Source organism: Hyla sarda, chromosome 9 (genome assembly GCF_029499605.1).
Source record: "Hyla sarda isolate aHylSar1 chromosome 9, aHylSar1.hap1, whole genome shotgun sequence".
NCBI lineage: Eukaryota > Metazoa > Chordata > Amphibia > Anura > Hylidae > Hyla > Hyla sarda.
This window is the reverse complement of record NC_079197.1, coordinates 145,268,834-145,283,885: the sequence shown is the minus strand read 5'-3', so window position 1 is coordinate 145,283,885 and position 15,052 is coordinate 145,268,834. Positions and strand designations below refer to the sequence as shown.

General features: G+C 39.2%; 1 protein-coding gene across 3 annotated transcripts in view; it reads right to left on the bottom strand.

Annotated features, from left to right (window-relative positions):
- The window catches only part of LOC130290403 (cytochrome P450 2F2-like), a 167,197-nt gene that overhangs the window by 49,831 nt on the left and 102,314 nt on the right, over positions 1–15,052 (bottom strand). For all 3 annotated transcript variants that reach the window (XM_056537997.1, XM_056537998.1, XM_056537999.1), the window contains one exon: positions 5,334–5,503. In XM_056537997.1, the coding sequence (XP_056393972.1) occupies positions 5,334–5,355 (22 nt within the window). In that variant the 5' untranslated portion in view covers positions 5,356–5,503. The remainder of the gene's footprint in view (positions 1–5,333; positions 5,504–15,052) is intronic.

Genomic DNA, 15,052 nt, shown 5'->3' with positions numbered 1-15,052 from the left:
CTCCCCCTGCCTTTCCTAGGGGTATATTGGGGTATACGCATGCACACACACGCACCCTCATTTTACCAAGGATATTTGGGTAAAAAACTTTTTTTTACCCAAATATCCTTGGTACAAATGAGGTTGCGTGTTATAGGCCGGTGCGTGGTATACCCCGATAAATACGGTAATTATTTATATAACATTCTGTGCTGCTGTGGAAACCTGATATAAATTGTATATAAATTCACACTTTCTATAAATTTATATTACATACTGAGCAAAAAAAAACTGTTCTTTGAAATGTGTTTGGCTATATGACTACTTCTAAAGTTAAATGAAAAACAGGACAAACTATTGTGCTAATACAGGCTTCTCTGTCAGGTATAGCACGCGACTGCATGTATTTAATTATCAGAAAGAGAATGACTGTAATGAATAACGTGACAAATTGCGGTACTGAACCCCTAATACAGGCTCCTTTGTCTGATATAACAGATGGAAACACGCTTTTTACTACAAGCTGCTTGGTTATCCCTGTAAATAAAAATATAATAATGTATTTTTACTCTATGTGCTTGTTATTCAATGACTGTATCAAGATCTAAATGTATTTAACACTTATCTTTTATAAATAAAAAAAATAAAATATATATATATATATATATATATATATATATATATATATTTAGATAGATAGATATGGTTTATGTAGAAATGATTCTGTGAAATGTGTTTGAATATATGATTACTTCTATTAATAAAGCTTTATAAAATGATACACTGTTGTCTGTTTTTATTATAAGGCAGACATGTCAGTACATGTTTACATGTTAACATTCACAGCAGTGAATGTAGGTGAAGGGTTAACAAAGTTATGCGTGAAATGCGGAGTGACTAGATGGCTAGAAAAGGGGGCGTGGCCAGCTGTCACATTAGTCACGGTGGAGTTTGCCGAAAAGTATCCCCCCTTCACTATTGCTGCACAATGTTGCCAAGGTTGTGATATGGTCCTAGGTCCTCTCTACTCATCTACTCATAAGGTACACCGGGACAACAGGGAGCCTTAACCCGATAACGACCAAGGACGAGTATAGACGTCCAGGTTGGCGGGCGTTCCCGCACCTGGACGTCTATACTCGTCCATTCTTCTCGTGGGTGCTGCCCAGTGCACCCACGAGATCGCGGCAGGGACTCGGCTATATCACACAGCCGGGACCCTGCTGCACTGCCAGGACCGAAGTAAACTTCGGTCCCGGCAGTTTTAACCCTTACAGCCGCGGTCGGAAGTGACCGCGGCTGTAAGTGTTATGACAGAGGGAGGGAGCTCCCTCTGTCACTCCTGCAGCACCCCGTATCGCGATCACGGGGTGCTGTGTGTGTCCGCGGCTGGCCGGGACCTGCCGCACTGCCGGGAGTGAAGTTCACTTCACTCCCGGCAGTTTAACCCTTACAGCCGCGGTCAGAAGTGACCGCGGCTGTAAGGAGTTCTGACAGAGGGAGGGGGCTCCCTCTGTCTCCTCTGCAGCACCCTGCAGCGCGATCGCGGGGTGCTGTGTGTGGCCGCACTGCCGGGAGTGAAGTTCACTTCACTCCCGACAGTTTAACCCCTACAGCCGCGGTCAGAAGTGACCGCGCGCTGTATGGAGTTCTGACAGAGGGAGGGGGCTCCCTCTGTCTCCTCTGCAGCACCCCGCATCGCGATCGCGGGGTGCTGCTGCATACCTGGGCTGCCGGGGGTCCTACAAAGACCCCCAGGTCTGCCCTGGGTATTGCCTGCCAGTGAAAACTGGCAGGCAGCATATAACTACAATGCTTTGGAATACTAAGTATTCCAAAGCATTAAAAAGTGTAAACATAAATAAATAAATAAAATAAAAGTGTAAAAATAAATAAAAATGTAATAAAAGTGTAAAAAATATATATATATATATATTAAATATACATTTATTAAATGAATCTAATAAAAATTAATGTAATATGCTGCGGATGTCCGCCACGTGATCCTACACATTATGCAGCAGTCACGGTAATGAGCTCGCTGCTGCGGCTGGGTAGCTTTGTGCGTCCACTCATAGCGGCGGATTTTCCGCCAGCAGTCATGAGCGGACACACTGAGCTACCCAGCCGCAGCAGTGATGGATATATTCGCCATGAGCGGGTGCTTATTCCCACAACATGGCGGATATATCCATCAGGAGCCTTAACTGTCACAGACAGACGCGTTATACTGCCAGCCGACCAGCCAATAACTTGTAGGGGTGCGGTATATAAATGGGGTCACTTGTGGGGGTGGGGGTACTGTTCTGCCCTGAAAGCCAAATGGCGCTCCTCTCCTTCTGAGTCCTACCACGCGGCCAAGGAACCATATATGGCCAAAGCGGGGGTATTTCCGAACATGGGACAAGCAGCTAAATAAAATATAGGGTGCATTTCTTTCAATATCAGAAGTGATGTACAAAAAATATGCCCCCCAAATGATGCATTTGTGAAAAATTGCAATTTTCGAATTTTTAACACTGACACTGACACTATGGTGTTAAAATACTCACTATACCCCCTAGCGAATACCTTGAGGGGTCTAGTTTTTAAAATGGGGTCATTTGGGGGGTGTTCCTATGTTCTACTACCTTTTAATTTCTGCAAACCTTGCATAGCACATAAAAAAAAATTACTTTTCAAATTTTCTAAATTTTCAAAATTTCAAGTTAAATTGTTAGGGTTCTAACTAATTTAAAATGTTAATTAAAAACTAAAAAATGACGTCAAAATAAAGTAGACATCTGAAAGTATAAGTTTCATGAACTATTTGGTCAGTAAGTATAAATATATGCAACCAATTAGTGTTAAAATAGCAAAAAATCGTAATTTTTTGTAAAAATTTCATGATTTTTTGCATTGTAAAAAAAAAACTACAAATGATATCGGCTTACTTTTACTATTTACATGAAAGACAACTTGTGACAAAAAAACAATGTCAGAATTATCGTGATTGGCAAAACGTTACCAGAGTTATTCTCTAATAAAGACAGACATCCTCGATTTGAAAAAACAGGCCTGGTCTTTCAGGGGCGTACAGGTTTATTTGCATTGGTCCTTAAAGGGTTAAGCAGAGCTTTTTGTTCCCCTCACAACTCCTTCAACTTTTTCTTTTGTTTTATTATAACTTTTGCTTGTTATAAAGGAAGCTCCACTAGGAACCAAACATTGAGAAGCAAAATAAATTTTGGTGGTTAATAAAATACTATATAATTTAAAACGATACTACAAAAAGTAACAATGAACAAAATCTAAACCTTATCAGCTGCAAAACCTTTTTTTATTCATATCTATCTATCTATCTATGTCCTTTGACAAAGATGTATTTATATAAGGTTCACGACAGAGCCCTTTTCACATATGAAGCTAATTAACCCCTTAACGACGCAGGACGTATATTTACATCCTTCGATATGAAGCGGGATCGTGCCGCGATCCCGCATCATATTGCGTCGGTCCCGGCGCTAATCAAAGGCCGGGACCCGCGGCTAATACCACACATCGCCGATCGCGGCGATGTGCGGTATTAACCCTTTAGAAGCGGCAGTCAAAGCTGACCGCCGCTTCTAAAGTGAAACTGAAAGTGACCTGGCTGCTCAGTCGGGCTGTTCGGGACCGCCACGGTGAAATCGCGAAGTCCCGAACAGCTGACCGGACACCGGGAGGGCCCTTACCTGCCTCCTCGGTGTCCGATCGACGAATGACTGCTCCGTGCCTGAGATCCAGGCAGGAGCAGTCAAGCGCCGATAACACTGATCACAGGCGTGTTAATACACGCCTGTGATCTGTGTAAGAGATCAGTGTGTGCAGTGTTATAGGTCCCTATGGGACCTATAACACTGCAAAAAAAATGTAAAAAAAAAGTATTAATAAAGGTCATTTAACCCCTTCCCTAATAAAAGTTTGAATCACCCCCCTTTTCCCATAAAAAAAAGAAAACAGTGTAAAAAAAATAAAAAATAAACATATGTGGTATCGCCGCATGCGTAAATGTCTGAACTATAAAAATATATCATTAATTTAGCCGTACGGTCAATGGCGTACGCGCAAAAAAATTCCAAAGTCCAAAAAAGCGTATTTTGGTCGCTTTTTATACCATTAAAAAATGAATAAAAAGTGATCAAAAAGTCCGATAAAAACAAAAATCATACCGATAAAAACTTCAGATCACGGCGCAAGAAATGAGTCCTCATACCGCCCCGTACGTGGAAAAATTAAAAAGTTATAGGGGTCAGAAGATGACATTTTTAAACGTATAAATTTTCCTGCATGTAGTTATGATTTTTTCCAGAAGTACAACAAAATCCAACCTATATAAGTAGGGTATCATTTTACCCGTATGGACCTACAGAATAATGATAAGGTGTAATTTTTAACGAAATATGCACTGCGTAGAAACGGAAGCCCCCAAAAGTTACAAAATGGCGGGGTTTTTTTCGATTTTGTCGCACAATGATTTTTTTTCCGTTTCACCGTGCATTTTTGGGTAAAATGACTAATTTCACTGCAAAGTAGAATTGGTGACGCAAAAAATAAGCCATAATATGGATTTTTAGGTGGAAAATTGAAAGGGTTATGATTTTTAAAAGGTAAGGAGGAAAAAACGAAAGTGCAAAAACGGAAAAACGCTGAGTCCTTAAGGGGTTAAATTAATTTTATACATGTTATATAAAAAATTCTATACTTCATAGATTTTTTTGATTTTTTATATTTAAAAAGGTATCATGCATATTTTAAAATAAAAAAAAGGAAGGAAAATAGACAAACAGCATCACATACAATACTGCATTATAAAACTATAATACTGCCCTCTGCCACCACCATCCCTATAGCACCCTAGAGATGCAGCATATATATATATATATATATATATATATATATATATACCGTATATATACCGTATTTTGTTTCCTATGTAAATGGTCATAGCTCTGAACCAAGAACATACAGGCAAGAAATGTAAGTAATCGTTTTGTGTAGGGCGTACAATCTTGAACTGGTAACAAATGTATTTTATCATTAAATACATGTTTAACAATTAACCAAATATAAATTACATGTCCATAAATATGTAAATTGTCAGATATAAATCTTAGTGCCTGCGCAGAAAATATCTATTTAAAATTATTTATTTAAAAGGTTAATATAAGATATCAATATGTAGATACCTGATTGGTTGATCATGGCATCAGTGCAACTCTTGTGCTTTGTATATTAATAGTTAATGAAAAAAATTATATACATATATAGATAGATAGATAGATAGATAGATTTATTTATTTATTTATATATGTATGTATATAAAATATCCTGACCTGTCACAATGTTGGGAAACATTTTTAGCCTTGGCTTTCAGCAGTGATGAGGTCTTGGTAGAAAAGTTATCTGTGTTTTGCTAGTTGAGGTTTTCTCGGAGAAGATTTGAATGTGTCCTTTTCCATCAGTATACATGAGTGGTATAATCCTGACAGCCAACCAGCAGCAGCTATGGATAGTAACTTTAGTTTACAGCACCATTTGTTGTGTTACACAATGGCTCAGATATCACTAACACACCTCTTTTGGATTCTATCCAAAGTGTAGGTTTAACCCCATAAGTTATTTACCTTACAGCTTAATGGGGAAAAAAACTAAGTGCAACTTAAATCATAGGGATTAGAAGGAATTCACATTTATATGAGGGTGGTCAAGGCAAAAATGTTACTTAATTTTACAAAATTAAACAATCACATAGTATCTCTTTGCATAACTATAGTTGAGAAAATATCACTGCAACTTGTTGTATGAAGACAGAGTAGGGCACCAAAATATGCATGCAACCTTATTGTAAATCCATAATCCTCCAAAATGTGATCCATGGAAGTCTGTATTTTAGAATGTAAAAATGAAATATTAAACATAAATGTGATATTTTAGAAACATAGAATGTGTCGGCAAATAAGAGCCATTTGGCCCATCTAGTCAACGCAATATTCCAAACACTTATGAATCGCCCTTGTCCCTAACGTATATGAAGGATAGCCTTATACATAGCTCTACCTTATAAGAAGGATAGGCTGATACCTATCCCTATCTTATATGAAGGATAGCCTTATACCTATCTTTATCTTATATGAAGAATAGCCTTATGCCTATCCCCTATCTTATATGAAGGATAGCCTTATACCTATCTCTATCTTATATGAAGGATAGCTTTATGTCTATCTCTATCTTATATGAAGGATAGCCTGATGCCTATCTCTATCTTATATGAAGAATAGCCTTATGCCTATCCCCTATCTTATATGAAGGATAGCCTTATACCTATCTCTATCTTATATGAAGAATAGCCTTATACCTATCTCTATCTTATATGGAGGATAGTCTTATACCTATCTCTATCTTATATGAAGGATAGCCTTATACCTATCACTATCTTATATGAAGGATAGCCTTATACCTATCTTTATCTCATATGAAGGATAGCCGTATACATATCTCTATCTTATAAGAAGGATAGCCTGATACCTATCTCTATCTTATATGAAGGATAGCCTTGTGCCTATCCCATGCATTCTTAAACTCCTACACTTTATTAACAGCTACCACTTCTACAGAAAGGCTATTCCATGCATCCACTACTCTCTCAGTAAAGTAATACTTCCTCATATTACTTTTAAACCTTTTTTTAATTTAAAACTATGTCCTCTTGTGGTAGTTTTTCTTCTTTTAAATATACTCTCCTTCTTTATCGTGTTGATTCTCCTCGTCTTTCTTCCAAGCTATACATGTTAAGGTCCTTTAACCTTTCCTGATAAGTTTTATCCTTCAACCCATGTGTTACTTTAGTAGCTCTTCTCTGAACTCTCTCCAAAATATCTATCTCCTTCTGGAGATATGGCCTCCAGTACTGTGCACAATACTCCAAGTGAGGCCTCACCATTGCCCTGTACAGCGGCATGAGCACTTCCGTCTTTCTACTGCTTATACCTCTCCCTATACGTCCAAGCATTCTGCTAGCATTTCCTGCTGCCCTGTTACATTGTCTGCCTACCTTTAAAGGGGTACTCCACCCCTAGACATCTTATCCCTATCACCTATACAATGGATAGGGGATAAGATGTCCGATCGCGAGGGTCCCACCGCTGGAGACCCCCGCGATCTCTCCTGCGGCACCCCCAGTAATCAGCTGCACAGAGCTAAGTTCGCTCCGTGCCTGATGACTCATGATACAGGGGCCGGAGTATCGTGACATCATGGCCCCGCCCCCTTGTGATGTCACACCCCGACCCCTCAATGCAAGCTTATGGGAGGGGGCGTGGTGGCCATCACACCCCCTCCCATAGGCTTGCATTGAGGGGGACATAGAAGACAGTCTTCTATGTGGGACAGTGTCAAAATCCATGCTAAAATCTAGATAAGGATAGGTATTGCACCTTCACCATCTATTATTTTAGTCACCCAATCAAAAAAATCTATAAGATTAGCTTGACATGATCTACCTGAAATAAACCCATGTTGTTTTTCATTTTTTAATCCATGGGATTTTAGATGTTCCACAATCCTATCCTTTAATAGAGTTTCCAATCATTTCTACACTATTGATGTCAGATTTACTGGCCTATAGTTGCCTGAATCCTCTCTGCTACCTTTCCTATGAATGGGGACAACATTTGCTAACTTCCAATCTTATGAGACAACTCCTGTTACTAATGATTGGTTAAATAAATGTGTTCTTTTAGTATCTTTTGGTGTATCCCATCAGGCCCAAATTACTTATTTGTCTTAACTTTAGACAGCTAACTTATAACCTTTTCCTCTGTAAAGACACATGCATCAAATGATTTATTAGTCTTTTTTCCTTCATTTTCTTCTGTGAAAACTGAACAGAAATATTTATTGAGGCAGTCGATTAGTCTTTTATCCTTTCTATATATCTTCCTACCTGTTTTTAAAGAGTACCTGTCACCAAACTAAAATTTTAATATATTCTTCCTTATTAAATTATAAGACACTTTTCTATTTACTTGCTGTTCTCAACCTTTATATGTTTTTAATGTGATTGAAAAAACAGCCACTAGGTGGATCTGTTCTGTTCCCTGTACAAGTCAAACAGTAAATTTGGTCTCTTCCCACCCTAACTGGAGACCAAACTTAGGAAGTGTGTGCGGGGCATGGTGTGGCACAGCTCTTGCAGGCTTCAGTGACGTCATGCCTGCTGGGGAACACCCACTTTCTCCTGGGAGGAGCTCACACAATGTGAGCAAGAGGAAAGGTATGATACAGAGCTTTTTAAAGCTAAAATAAGCTTTTTAAAGCAAAAAATAAGGGCAGGAGGGGTGTTAGGAGTAGTAAGGGAATATAATCTGAGTTAGTTTAGAAAATATGGTTTGAGGACAGGTACTCTTTAACTTAGTTATTCTTTTCTCCTTTTTTAATTTATATGTCTAATGAATGTCTTATGTCCTTTCATCACTGACTGAGCTAGTTTCTCTTCTGCCTGTGCTTTAGCAGCTCTTATAACTTGCTTGGCCTTTAAATATTACTCCTGGTGCTGCAGCTACTAATACTTTTGGTGTAACCTGACTATGCTACGTAATTGACATCACTGATGAGTTTACTTTTACAAAAGAGGTCGGTACTGTTGGTATGAATGAAAGAAGAAAATTGGGTCATGTTCTATTCAATGCCATATTATGAAAAGAAGGTTTAATAATTCTCCAGAAGAGGTGATCTCTCATATATAACATGCAATGGAGTGCCATATTGCACAAGCGGAGCATAGGAGGCTTACTAAGCAGCAGACTTCAGTTGCTTAAAGCCTACATTTTCTACCATATGGCTTTGCTAGCCAATGTACCAAATCTATAGCATGACATCCACCCATCTATATACAAATATACAGTCCTCTCCAACCTGGCTTTTTTACTATCACTCTTCTTCAAAGGAGATATCCAGCCAAAAGTGGTAAAAATAAAAATTTAAAAAGAGTTCCTGCATTTGTTTCCTGTGTGAGCTGTGGGAGAAGCTGCCTTAGACGAGCTAAGCAGGTCACATGGTTAGAGAAGCAGTGAATATAGATGAGGGAGGTGTGCATGCCTCAGTCAATCAGGGGAAATCACAACTGGCACACTTAAGAGAAGGGAGTGTGATGTTACAAAGTAACCTGTTGGGCCCCTAAAACACGGTCATCATGTGTTATAGGAACTAATAGACTTCCTGCCTGGAGGGAAAGCTGAGAGAAACAGGGTGTGTGCTCAGTAAAAATGTATTACTTTAAAGGGGTACTCAAGCAGCAAAAATGTTTTGCCAAATCAACTGGTGTCAGAAAGTTAAACAGATTTGTAAGTTACTGCTATTTGAAAATCTTAATCCTTCCATTATTCAGCTATTTTATAGTACAGAGAAAGTTGTGTAGTTCTTTATAGCCTGACCACAGTGCTCTCTGCTGCCACCTCTGTCCATTTCAGGAACTGTTCAAAGCAGGAGAGGTTTGCTATGGGGATTTGCTTCTTCTCTGGATAGGTTTTGACATAGACAGAGGTGTCAGCAGAGAGAACTGTGGTCAGACTGGAAAGAACTACACAACTTTCTCTGTAGTATACAGCAACTGATAAGTAATGAAAAGATAAAAAAATTTAAATAGATGTAATTGACAAATCTGTATAACTTGATTCGAAGCCATTTGTTTCCCATCTCAGTAACCTTTTAACATGTGCAGCTATATAAAGGTAATTTCATATGGATGGAATTCTCCTTTAATTTCTAGATACTAGCCAAATCTCAGTCCAGCCAAGGTTTTTCACCTCTTCTTAATGCTATGTCTTTCTAGGCTTCCCCCTCTTCTTTTTTAAACACCCTGATAATCTTCAACCCTTTAAAGGGGTACTCCACTGGAAAACATTTTTTTTTTTTAAAATCAACTGGTGCCAGAAAGTTAAACAGATTTGCAAATTACTTCTATTAAAAATATTAATCCTTCCAGTACTTATCAGCTGCTGTATGAATCACAGGAAGTTCTTTTATTTTTAAATTACCTTTCTGTCGAACCACAGTGCTCTCTATAGACACCTCTGTCTCAGGAACTGTCCAGAGCAGGATAGGTTTGCTAGGGGGATTTGCTCCTACTCTGAACAGTTCCTAAAATGGACAGACGTGTCAATAGAGAGCACAGAAAGGAAATTCAAAATGAAAATAACTTCCTGTGGATCATACAGCAGCTGATAAGTACTGGAAGGATAAAGATATTTTAATAGAAGTAATTTGCAAAACTGTTTGACTTTGTGGCACCAGTTGATTTAAAAAATTTTTTTTTTCCAGTGGAGTACCCCTTTAAATTCATCCTAAAAGTTCCCCTTTTTAGACATATGAAGTTCTCTTCAACCACTATTCTAGCTCTAACACCATCAATAACCAGAATGAGCATAGTTCTTACAAACCTAAATTTATCTTTCACAGCTCCCAACTCTCATTCCTCATCCCAGTGATTACTTATTGTATATCCTAAACATTTCTTAAATTAAAAGGGAAAAAAGACAGTTAAACTACAGACTTGGTAGAAAGGTTTTCACTTAATATATTATTTGAAAGTTATTGCAATACTGGGAATACTGGGTACTGTGACAATTCTTATACCCTGTGAGTCTCCTTGAAACTGGTCAGGATTTCTCCAGAAGACAGCAGAAAGACCTTCTATGGGTAAAACAACAAATCTTGATTAGAATATAAAAGTATTAAATCCTTTATCCTTTCCTACACTAAGCTTCTTTGATAGTTGTAATAATTGTTATCTGGGAGTGGAAATATTTTTCAAATGCTCCCCAATAGTAACAGGGTTGGGAATTATTGCTTTATCCTTTAATCCCATTAGACTGTAAGATACAATGGGTAGGGCTGTTATTTTGTTTCAATGGCATTGACAACTGTAGATGCATTATGATTTTTGTACCGACTTGATGATCAGAGATTAGCAAACTTTTCTGAAAATGTCAGTTCGGCTTGGTTCCATGCGGACTGGCAAGAAATAATCCCCTAAAGACAATTATAACAGCTCTGAAGCTCTCTAAGGGTTAGTTCAAACCTCATTTTCACTGTATGGCTGCCGTTCGGCACATTTTTGCCCCATATCTGGTTTTTTGACCGGACCTAAAATCGTAGTTTACCACGGTTTTAGGTCCGGTCAGATAACTGGATACGGGGCAAAAATGCGCTGACCAGAGTCACCGTTTGAATCAGGTCGGCTCACTCAAAAGCATTAGATATGGGAGCGCCCGATTTTCACTCCCCCCAACCGGATCCAGCAGCCGTACAGTGAAAACATGGTGTGAACCCACCCTAACACTGTTAGGAATGTGTTCAACTAGTTTTAATGTGGGTTTAAGGCTGAGTTATGACGACTTGCGGTAACCAATGGTAACTAACAGCTTGTTTAATGCACTCGCAGATTTTTAAGGCTTATTCACACTAAAATAAAGCAGCATAAAGTATCCCTGGTTGTCGGTGGATGCTTGCCAGTGTTAAAATACACAAAAAGGTATCAGAAGACGCAATAGCTTTTTTCAAGCGTGTCAAAAAAGTATCCCTTTATTGGGAGTAGTAACAGGTTTTGGGTCTAACATGTGAAGAAGACAGCATTTATTTCCCAGGCATTCCTAATATTATCCCTTTTAGGGAGCAGCAACAGGTTTTGAGCCTGGCAAATTAAGAAGACAGCATACATTTTTTTCAAGCATTCCAAAATTACCCCTTTTTGGGAGTAGCAAAATGTTTTGAGTCTGCGGAGTGAAAAAGAAGGCATGGATTTTTCCAGGTGTTTCGAAAAATTCTCCCTTTTTGAGAGTGGCAACAGGTTTTGAGTCTGGCAAGTGAAGAAAACGACACAGATTTTTCCAAGCATTCCAAAAGTTTCTCTTTTTGGAAGCTAAAACAGGATTTGTGTTCCAAAATGGTGAAGAACAATTAGTTTTTGTAAAGAGCAGCAGCAAAGGTGATGGCGGACTAGAGGGACTGACCACAGGCCAACTTAGAGTAAAAGGAAGCTGACTGGTAAGAGTGTAGTAGCCAGCGGACAGCATGAGGTTTAAAAATGTAGTTTTTATTTTTACTTTTTCCAGGCCAGGTTTGAATTAGCAGCAGCAAGGGTGATGGCAGAATGGGTCTGGTAAGCTCCACCATACAGCAGAAGGAAGTGGACTGGTAAGAGTTATAGTAGCCAAAGGGCAGCAGGAGGTTTCCAAACTGAGGTTTTTAATTTCTCAAAGCCTGTCTGGAAGTAGCAGTAGCAAGGGTGAGGCCGGACTAGTTGGAATGGTAGTAGGCAGAGTACCGTCTGAGGAAGCGGACTGGTAAGAGTTGTGGTAGCCAACGGACAGCAGAATGTTTAAAAATTTTGATTTTTCTAATTTCTCATGGTCGGGCTGAGAATAGCAGCAGCAAAGGTGCAGCTAGACTAAAGGGATGGCTAGTTGGCAGAGTATAGGAGGAGGAAGTGGACTGGCATGAGTTGTAGTAGCCAACTGAAAGGAGGTTTAAAAATTGTTTTCTTTTTTTTTTTTACATTTTTCAAGGCCTGGCTGAAAGTAGCAGAAGCAAAAATAATGGGGGACTAGTAGGACTGGTGGTATTCAGTGTGCATCAGGAGGTGGCTGACAGATATTAGCCAGTGTACAAGATATGGCAGCGGATTCAAAGTAGCCAGCAAACAGCAGGAGGTGTCTGACCTGTAGTAGCCAATATACGGCAGAAGTAGGCAGAATGGTAAGAGTTAAAGTAGCCAGTGGACAGCAGGAGCTTTAAAAATTGAGGTTTTCAAATTTTTCCAGACCGGACTAGGAATAGTTGTTGCTACTACCTGTACTGGTGCTGGTACTGCCACTAACATTTTTACTGGCAGAGGACATGGCAGGGGTCTTCTGTCCTCTACTTCACACAACAATTCTTTTTCTAGACATATTTTTAGGTTAGTTTGATCTTTTTGAGGTGATTTTTCGGTCACCTACTAGTCAACTTTATCTTTCAACATTTTGTAGCAAGTTTGAATAAACCAAGAATATTAACGTACAGTGGCTTAACAAGGCTAATACATGTTGGATGTACATGTTTAATTGCTCTCCTGTATCGCAACCAGGATGCTTGTTTGCTCAAATCAATACAATTCACATTGTTTGGCTTTACAAGTCTAATACGTGTTGAATGCACACTCTATTAATTGCACTGCTATGTCACAACCAGGTAGATATAATGTGTGTTTGCTAAAGTCAATAAGATTTAGGTTGTTTGGCTTTGCAAGACTAATATGTGTTGCATTCACATGCTATTAATTGCGCTGCTTTGCAACAACCAGGTTAATATAGCTCATGTTTGCTAGAATCAATAAGATTCACATTGTTTGGGTTAACAAGGCTAATAAATGTGGGATGCACACTCTACTAATTGTGCTGGGAAATATAATGCGTGTTTACTAAAATCAATATGATTCATGTTAAGTGGCTTTACAAGACGAATACTTGTTGAATGTACATGCAATTAATTGCGCTGCTATGTTACAACCGGTATACCGTGTGCGCAATTAATTCCTGAAAATTTAAGTAAAGGTGCTATGTCTCTCTCTGTCCTTCTCTCGGTCTGGGTCTCTTCGTGACTGCTGCCAGCTTCATGGGGTCGCACACACTTAAAGCTGTGTAAAATTACTTACCCCTTTGCTATCTCCTATTGGCCTTTGCAGTTGACTGACACATAAACCAACAACTCATATGATACCTGGGTTATCATATGATTTGCTGGTCACCCTGACATCATGTCACTGCCCCCTGCTCGCTCTGGGCACCCAAAATGTGGGCAAGTCTAGCAAAACCAGAAATTCGGATTTAATCTAGGTTAGCTGGGTTCAGTTCACTCATCTCTAGTGATGATATATCTGCCAGATATACTGTGAAAACAAGACCCCAAAATAAAGTCAGACCCAAGGAAAGACCTCAAAATTAATTTAGAAATCAGACCAGACCCCAGAATGGAATCAAACCCCTAAATAAATAATGATTCCTGACTAGGATCCAAAATTATTTCATACTCAGAAAGATACCTCAAAATTCACACCCCATTCCAGCCCCTAAATAAATGAAGAGTCTTGACCAGAACAAAAAAAAAAAATTTTGACCCAAGACCCCAACGTTAACTTAGGTCAACAGACCTGACACAAAAATGAACCCCTTAAGGACTCATGACGTTCTCATACGTCTTCATTTCAGAGTCCTTAACTCCTTAAGGACCAAGGACATACAGGTACGTCCTTGGTCCTGCTCCGGTGATATAACGCGGGGTTACAAGGTAACCCCGCATCATATCACGGCGGGCCCGGCGTCATAGTGAAGCCGGGACCCGGCGCTAATAGCGCGCAGCACTAAAAGCGAAAGTGAAAGCTGCCGGTTAACTCAGTGGGCTGTTCGAGATAGCGGCATCCCGAACAGCTTACAGGACAGCGGGAGGGCCCCTACCTGCCTCCTCGCTGTCCGATCGCCGAATGACTGCTCAGTGCCTGAGATCCAGGCATGAGCAGTCAAGTGGCAGAATCGTCGATCACTGGTTTCTTATGAGAAATCAGTGATCAATGATAAAGATCAGTATGTGCAGTGTTATAGGTCCCTATGGGATAACAATGATCAGTGTGTGCAGTGTTATAGGTCCCTATGGTGAAAAAGTGAAAAAAAAGAAGTGAATGAATATCATTTAACCCCTCCCATATTAAAAGTTTGAATCACCCCCCTTTTCCCATAAAAAAACACAGTGTAAATAAAAATAAAAATAAACATATATGGTATCACCGCGTGCGGTAATGTCCGAATTATAAAAATATATCATTAATTAAACCACTCGGTCAATGGCGTGCGCGCAAAAAATTCCAAAGTCCAAAATAGTGCATTTTTGGTCACTTTTTATATCATTTAAAAATTAATAATAAGTCCTATCAATGCAAAAATTGTACCGTTAAAAACTTCAGATCACGGCGCAAAAAATGAGCCCCCATACCGCCCCATACACGGAAAAATAAAAAAGTTAT